At 41.0% G+C, this 8,492-nt stretch overlaps 1 protein-coding gene across 1 annotated transcript; it reads right to left on the minus strand.

Annotated features, from left to right (window-relative positions):
• Positions 1 to 2,709: 2,709 nt before the first annotated feature.
• On the minus strand, positions 2,710 to 5,755 carry EAE97_009184 (uncharacterized protein; the record flags this gene model as incomplete). Its single annotated transcript, XM_038879699.1, has 5 exons — positions 2,710 to 2,775; positions 2,830 to 3,771; positions 3,820 to 5,096; positions 5,159 to 5,486; positions 5,609 to 5,755. 5 exons carry the CDS (start codon positions 5,753 to 5,755, stop codon positions 2,710 to 2,712), a joined length of 2,760 nt encoding a protein of 919 aa, XP_038729255.1.
• Positions 5,756 to 8,492: the final 2,737 nt, after the last annotated feature.

Consider the following 8,492-nt stretch of genomic DNA (forward strand, 5'->3'; position numbering starts at 1 on the left):
ATGAATGTTAGAATTATGAGAGGAGAATAGAGAAAGAAAGAAGAGGATGATTATACCCTATGCTTTTGTTATCTATACAGCTAGAAATATCTGGTACATTTGATCAATTGTTGATTGTAGTATTATGGTAGCTACTTAATGAAAAATTGAATTAATTTCATCGCAGCTATTTGTTTCACCCTTGGAGAAATCTTTGGATTTGCTGTGACTTATGACTTATGACTAGAGCTGAGCCTTCTCAAAGCAGGTTCATGGGGAATCGAACATCTCAACACTTCCGGTGCCGTCTGGAAATCCGGCGAGTCTCATAGTCTGAATATCATAGGATGAAATACATAGAACGTTCGAAATAATTCACACATTGGAATTGTCCTTGATCTTAATCCCAATCTCAAGGTACTCTCTTATACTTATCTACAAACCAATCTGCATGCGATCCTATATAAAAATCTATAATAGTAATAGAAAATTCTCAATCGATTCGGTATATCTATCTTTACCTACCTACCTACCTAGTCAATGGTATACCGATTATATATACATTACATCTTTATATATATCCACCATCTAGTCGAATAACAGTACCTAAACGAACAAGTGAAAACAAACCATAGTGACAAAGATCTACTCTTTGAATCGTGTATGATAGAATCCCGTCCTATTTAACACTTATATTCTATGATACCTATATTTCTAAAAACGACAATGAGTAATGGCGTTTGTTATATTCAATTTCGATTTCAGTTTATGTAGTGGAGACTCTCTTTCTCTTTCTCTTTCTCTTTCTCTTATGGCTTTTTTTCTCTCTCAATTTAAATCGTATTTATATATAAGATGTAAGAATAGAAATAACGATTTAAATCAACGATATATATATGTGTAATCGAAGCGAAGCGGATAGGGAGGAAAAGAATAGTGGAAAAATAGATAGACGCGAAAAAGAGAAGAGAAGAGAAGAGAAGAGAAGAAGAGTTTGAACTGCAGATTTGGAGTGATAATACTAGGTAACTGTAATATTATATATATATCATAATTAAGAGCTAATCATATCGAATCGATGTTTTCCATACCTCTAAACACGTTTACACACATAGAAATATCGATCTCTAGTTCTAGCAGAGTTATTTCTGTATCTCTGGACGGATAATCATTCGCTATTTACTACTCGCTACTCCCAGCTCTTGCCTCTTACTAAACTATACCATACTATATCTTACCTTATTTTACATAACATACTACACCACACCGCATCATAGGTTTCGGAATAGAATATAGAATAAACCCGTCTATCTCTCCAGCTTCGTTGTAGTCTGTATAAACTTATCTCTCGTTCCCTCTCCTCTTCTTCCAGCCCCCTTTCTTCCTGCTCTTTCTTCTTTCCTCCTCTCATTTTTATACCTCTCTCCTCCCCTCTCCCCTCCTCCCCTCCTCTCTTCTCCCCTCATCCCCCCCCATTCGAAATCTCAAAATCTTAAATCTCAATCCCCTAACCTCGATCCTAGAAACCACCACACAAATCACTATCACCAATCCTCATCCAATATCACAAACTTTTGAATACCCACCTACTTACCTACCTACCTACTTACTTACTTATTTACTTACCCAGCCAGACAAACAAGTAAATAAACCAATATCTCCAATCGCTAAACCTCCAACCACTAAATCTCAATATCCAAATTCAAATCCCAACACTGCACTCCATTCTAATTCCTCCCTCCTTTCCATTTCCTTTCCCCCCTCCTCTTTTCCTTCCATTACCTTTCACCCCTCCCTCTTTCCCTCTCCCCCCTCCCTTCTTTCCCCCTCCCTCATCCCCCCTCCCTCATCCCCCCTCCCTTCTCCTCTTGATACCCACACAGAACTACTACACCCCCTGCCCCCCACAGACACCTACCCATCCAATCTCCCGCACCCCACCCCAGGACCTGATATGATACCTCAAAAGAAAAAAAATCTATATCTATCTATCTGTCTATCTATCCATCTATCCCATATTCATACCCATTCATCATCTACAGGCCAGTCAGGCAAGTTCAGTTCTACACAGCTCAAAAAAAAAAAAAAAAAAAACCAGCCAAAACTTCATATAATCAAAACCTCGCTTGCTTGCTAGCCACCTAAATAACCCAGTCAAAAAGCCCTTTACTTCACTTCACTTCACTTCACTCTAATTCCGCAAGCATACTTGCAACCAAAACCAAAGTCAAGTCAAAGCCAAATCCATAGACACACACACACAAAAATAGGGATATCATTGATCATTTATTCTTAATTTTTATTTCTTCCCCTTCTTTCTTCCCCTCACCTCTCCTTTACTCTTATCCCTTTCCTCTTCCATTTCCCCATCCATACCCGTCCTTAATTTCTCTTCCTCCTAACATCTCGCTAAAACGAAACAAAAAATAAAGAAACAAGCAAACAAGCACCCAAAGTATCTCTCCGGTACTTTTACGATCCACGCCAAATCCTATACCATTCGTGTACCAATGCAGCAGTACACTTGTATAATCTGATTTATTCCCAATCCACTCCACTCCATCTAGCAAGAAATCCAGCAAGCTTCCAAATGAGAGAGAGAGCATTGTTCTTTCTTTCCCCAATATAGGCATTTACGCCCCTCACCCCAAAAATAATTCAAAGGTATCGGTATCAACTGAGAAGAACTGTACAAGTCGTAATAATTTAGGATATCTCTCAATAACGATATTAATCGCCCAAAGCTTTCCTCAAATCCGTCCATTTACGAGTTAGAGCTTCATGAGCCGCATTCATCTATTTCCTTGTTAGTACTTCATCCATCAATCATCACAAGGGGCAATAACTTACCTCGGCATATTTCATTTTTGTTTCCACCAAGTTTTGTTCCATTTCATTCATTTCATCCTCCAATTTTTGATTTTCTTCATGAACTTCTTGATTTCTCTTCATCAATCTATCCATCTCACTCTGTAGTTTCGCTTCAATTTCGTCCGGTAGCTTATCAATTACATTTTTCAGTTCTTTAACTTGTTCTTTAAGAGCTTCGGCTTCTTCATGAATCTCTTGATTTTCGACTTTAGTTCGAACCAATTCGGTCGCCAAAGCTGCGTGTTCCGTATCGTGAGATTCGACTCTTTCCTCTAATCGTCGAACTTTGTGTGTGAGAGAGATATTTGTTGATTTTAGGTGTTCTAATTCTGCTTCCCGATCCTTTTCTATCTTGGTCTTCTCCTCCCACTCTAGTGCGTAAGTTTCCAGCATCTTAGGAGTGATTTTGACGGCACAAGCGTCTTGAATCATATGATCCGCTCGGTAAACTTCCTTATCGATACTTGCTCCTGAATTTCCAAAGAAACCAGATTCCAGAATTGATCCTGCTGAAGGAGAAGCATCAATGTAAACATCGAAGAGTCGATCCTTCAGGAATGTAGTTAATGCAGCCATATCATTGAGGGTGAGTAGATGAGCTGCATTCTTTTGCATGAGTACAATTCCAAATTTGAGAATAGCCTCGAGACCCTCGCTTAAAATGAGATCGTAAATTCGAAGCACAAGTTGTAATGGAAATCGATAGGCGAAAAGAGTTAGAAACCATTGTGTGGCATACAGGTGAGGTGTGACTTGACGTCGATGGAGATGGCAATATAATGCTGGTTCAAAGTCTTCCAATAATCTCTCAAACTGATAAAGATGTTTATGTAAACCTGGCATATCCTGAATAAAGAGATCTCGAAGGTGATACTGATTCATAAGTCGTACTAATAGACAGAATGCTTCTTCTTCGGGCATCTATTGAATGTTAGGGAATATTTAGAGATTAGGGGTTTCGTATCTTACGTTAAAGAGCAAAGGCATAACTAAGAAATTCATGCCTTGTGCGTAGCCAACACCTTCATCATAAAGAGCATATGCCTTGCATAAACCGAATAATCCATCTTGCAATCCAGCACTTGCAGCGAATTTCGAATAACTTGTTCGAGCACCCAAGTCCCGCTTTATGGCTCTCTCGAGTTTTGTCAGTGCCGCCGCATCCTCCTTGGCTTTCCTTTTCTTTTCAGCCAAAGACACGGCTACATCCTTCTCACTAGGGGGAGAGGGGGATCTCATTCCATTGGTGATTGTCGTAGCGGGAGTAGATTTCTCGGAATGTATTGATGATGCTGATGAAACCACAGTCTCTTTTATTGATCCGTTGCTTTGTGCCCCGCTAGACGTACTCATCCTGTCCTTGTCCTTGTCTGTACCTCGATTGACCAAGTTTCGATAGACAACCTCGAGCTCTTCATTCTTACTCTCCGCCAATACTTGCCATACCACTCCCCTAATAGCATGCGGTATACCAGTTGCAATAGCGTGATTTAGTTCTTCTGCACTGGTTCTTGCTACTGCAGCTGGCCCTTCCCAGACAACATTTTGCCATAAATCCCAATCGACCGGTGCTTCTGGATCACCCATTGCAGAAGGGCCTGCAGAAACTCCAGATGCCGTACCGGGGGCTAGTGCGGGGTTGACACTGACTGGATTAGGACTCGTAGGCGGACCAGGAGACAAGGGGGAAGGGTCTTTTTCGTCGTGTGAGGCGGCAAATCCCAGACCAAGACTTGTACCTTGCCTGATGAGACCCTCAAATGCTGTATTGCCTGCCTCGTCCTTTTCTTCAGGCAACTCCGTTATGCCGGCCTCTTCTCGCATTCTTACAAGCTTAAATCTGTCCCTCAAACTATTCCTCGCAGGTCGTCTAACTCCATTCGCGGCGTCTGTGTCATTACCCTCCTCCAATTTGCCTAACATCATTTCGGAATTACTGCTAATGGTTGCTATCGAAGAAGCGGTATGTCTACGCTCAGTTGCCTGAGATGGAGGTAATGGCGGTGACTTGACGTTCTCTTTGGGAGCCGAGGTATTTCTCGACAGCCACGAGAATGGACTGGTTAATTTTCTGGTGACAGGTGTTGGCGCAGGGAGGTTGGCAGGAGCGGGAGGAGGAGGGGGAGGAGGGGGCGGTGAGAATGGTACATCTGGAAGGGCTCCAGAGAGGCCCTGCATTGGAGTTATGGTATTGGGCTTTGGAGGTAATTCGGGTGGTTGATCAGGTCTTGTCTCATCTGGTGCTACTAAAATCTTGTGTATCAGTAGTGCTCTGCCACATTGTTAAATATTCGGCAGGCCTAATTACCTTTCGAAACGGGAGGAGGCGGTGGGGGCGATCCAAAATCATCACCGTCTTCGAGATTCACATTATGGAGGGATGTAGCGGACATGCGATGAGATGTTAAAAGGGGAGATTTAGGTAGTGGATTATCGGATTCTATTTGTTCGTCATTCGTTTCGCCATGTGTGTCTGGAAGTGGTACTGTTGGGACCGATGGGATATCGGTACTGCTATCTTGTGTATTGCTCTTAATAGATGATGATCTTCGTTTCGTTAAAGATCTGGTCCTTTCAACTGGGGAGGTAAGAGTATCGGCAATGTCTTCAACGTCATTGGCATCCTCGAAGGTGTCCTACCAGAAAGGTTCGAGTTAGTAAATTGGATGGTTGCAGTCTGAAGCAGGTAGAGCTGTTGTGCAACTCTGGAGGACTGGCCGAATAGGGGATTGAAAGTAGATAAAGAATATAAACGAACACTTTCATGATCAGAACTCTGATCAAGTCCCTCCTCTTTCTCCTCTATCTCCTCTTTCTCTATTTTCTCCTCTCTTTCTTCTTTCTCTTCCATTATGGAATCTTCTTCAGAATCGGAAATATGTTTTTGATGTTCGTGATCCGCCATCTTTTCATTAATATAAGAGAAGAATGTATGGCGAGGATGGAGGTTTCTCGTAATGTGAGGTGGGTAGTAATGACTGGTCTGGTTGAGGTGGTTTTAATAGGAAGGTACTTTATTGAATGCCATCAAAGATGACAAGAAGGTATATTAAGTAGGTAGGTAGGTAGGTAGGTGAAGTTAGAGGTAGTGAGTAGGTATGTGGAAACCAAATGCGGCCGCTTTGTATTTTTGGGAGATGAACTCAATATGTGTAAGAGCATTCAAGCAATCAATCAATCAATCAATGCATAGGAACTTAGGAAGAGGCTCGTGTACAATATCGAAGAGGGACCGGTGGATTTGTTGTACCCAGCATGAATTGTGGAGTTCTTTTTTTATGTAATTTCAAGGGGTCCAAAAGAAACAGATGTAAAAAGTAATTTTGACTTGAATCACATAAGTCATGTCTATCTTAATGATTCATATGATTTTCCATCCCCAAAGTCAAGGAGGTCTTGGGTGGATGTGTGAGTGTGAGTGTGAGTGTGAGTGAGAATCCTCTGTTCCTTTCGTCTGATATGTTCATGTAAAGTACCAAAGTACCGGTGATACAAGATTCGATCGCGCCTCGGAGAATTATTTTCCTCTGTCGCTAAGTGGGAGGGAAGGGGGGAAAGAGCGTTTAAAGGAAGTCAAATGCACATGGGGGGGGAAGGAGGTTCTCGATATCCTCGATACTCTTTTGGGGATATAGGAATGTAGGAATGTAGGAATGTATGAATACCTACCTAGGTACCTGGTAGATAGATTGGTGGAGTCCTGAACTTGATATCAAAGCTAGATACCTCCTCACCTATCTCCCGATTCGTACATTAGTATCCCATGATATGATATAAATGTTAGAAGATGGCAGGATTTGAAGTCACATACACATCTTCTTTCTCATGCCTCACTCCTAGAATTTAGAAGTCACTCAGAACTGACTTCTTACATGCATACATACATACATACATACATACATACATACATACAGACGGAGTAGACTACCGGTATGAATATTCCCACAGGGGGAGGGGGTGAAGAATGGAGGCGACTACACCCAATTGGTACATAACTCAACATTTCTCCCAAGATCTGGTGGATATAACCATGTAACTTTAGCCACATAACGACATCTTCAGGGGTTAATCTAGCTTATTTGGTCTCTAGCTTTAACAGTAGTAGACTGGTAGGTAATAGTATCAAAGCCTCGAAGAGGATAATGAATTGATTTGATAGCTTCATTCGTTCGATCTTTTCTAAAGGGGAAGTTTCTTAATCGATAATTTAGCTTTGTTTTATTAAAATTTGGATTATGAAACTTGAAACATTTCCTCTTTTCCTCTTTCTAGTTGCATAGTGTTATTACAGTCTTAATAGTGTTACCCAGGTAGTAGTAACATATTTTTATATGTTTCAGAATATTTTTGTTCAAAAACTTATAAGGCGGCTAAACATAACAGTTCGCTAGCATCCAATTGAAATGGTAGAGAACGAGAGAACTTCACTTTGGTATGGATAATGACCTGATCGATTCGCTAGGGATCCCTTTATCCAACCTCTCTGATTAATTTATATTGTTCCGATTCGTTGAGTGGAGCGGGATTATGCATACGGAGGAGTAGTCGACCGCTCATTCATGACCATTCGTAAAATTACAATACACCTATCAATTCCACCTAGGTACCGGTATATGGATATCATCGATCGAGCAAAGCGAGTAAAGCCTCCACGGCAGTGGCTCCCAGAGGGCCAGCGGAGCGTCATTGCTAGCTACTGTTAAAATGAATACTGGTATGGTATGGTATGGTATATATGAAATCTGAATACTAGTACATGTAAATTCTTTTTTCCAGAAAGTTACGTACAGTAGTAACAGGACTAACGACACTTCTGAGAATGTCTAGCTGAACAAAAAAAGAGTCATACTACCTCCAATTATAGCTCTTTGATCCTTGTTAAAGATCCTAAGTGATGTTGATTTTTGAATCCCAGTTGTTATATCGAGAGTGTCTGAGTATCTGAGTATCTGAGTATCTGAGTACCCGCATACCTACCTACTTGTAATGATTGAATGACGCTCCGCTGGCTCTCCGAGGGCCACTGCCGTGGAGGCAGAATAGATGAGATTATCATTGTCGCGGGGATATGTTAACTAGAGCACCAAAAGCACCAAGTACAAAAGCTGCATGGTAGTTCATCCATTGAATGCTGGTATATCAAAGTCTAATGAGTTTTGCAAATCTCTACTCCATAAGCATACCTATCTACCTACCTGGTTCATGTTCCCTGTTCTGTTCTTGGTCCCAAAGCGAGTGAGACCTTCTGGAAGCCTTGTCAAACAAGGCTGATTGAGTTGTTTCGAGGCTTCAGACAAGGCTACCAACCAACATGAAGCTTTTTGAAGTCTTGTGAAGAATGATACGAGGAGATGACAAGCAAAGAGGGAATCGATTAATAATAAACATGCCCACAAGATGCCTAGGATTCGAATTCACTTCATGTTATGTCAATCGGCATATAGTTTAGTCAATATTTATTAGATTATTAGGATTTATAGAAGACTTCATTCATAAATCAATTAATTTGTATCTTTTTAACTAACTTATAGTTAACGTTATTCGAACTTTTCAGACTGTGTATATAAGGTATAATCAGGTGATATGGCATTGGACAAACGAAACATCCAACCAACCAGAAAGGAATTCCACACATCAATCAA

The sequence above is a fragment of the Botrytis byssoidea genome (genome assembly GCF_014898295.1).
Source record: "Botrytis byssoidea strain MUCL 94 chromosome Unknown BBYS_021, whole genome shotgun sequence".
Lineage (NCBI taxonomy): Eukaryota > Fungi > Ascomycota > Leotiomycetes > Helotiales > Sclerotiniaceae > Botrytis > Botrytis byssoidea.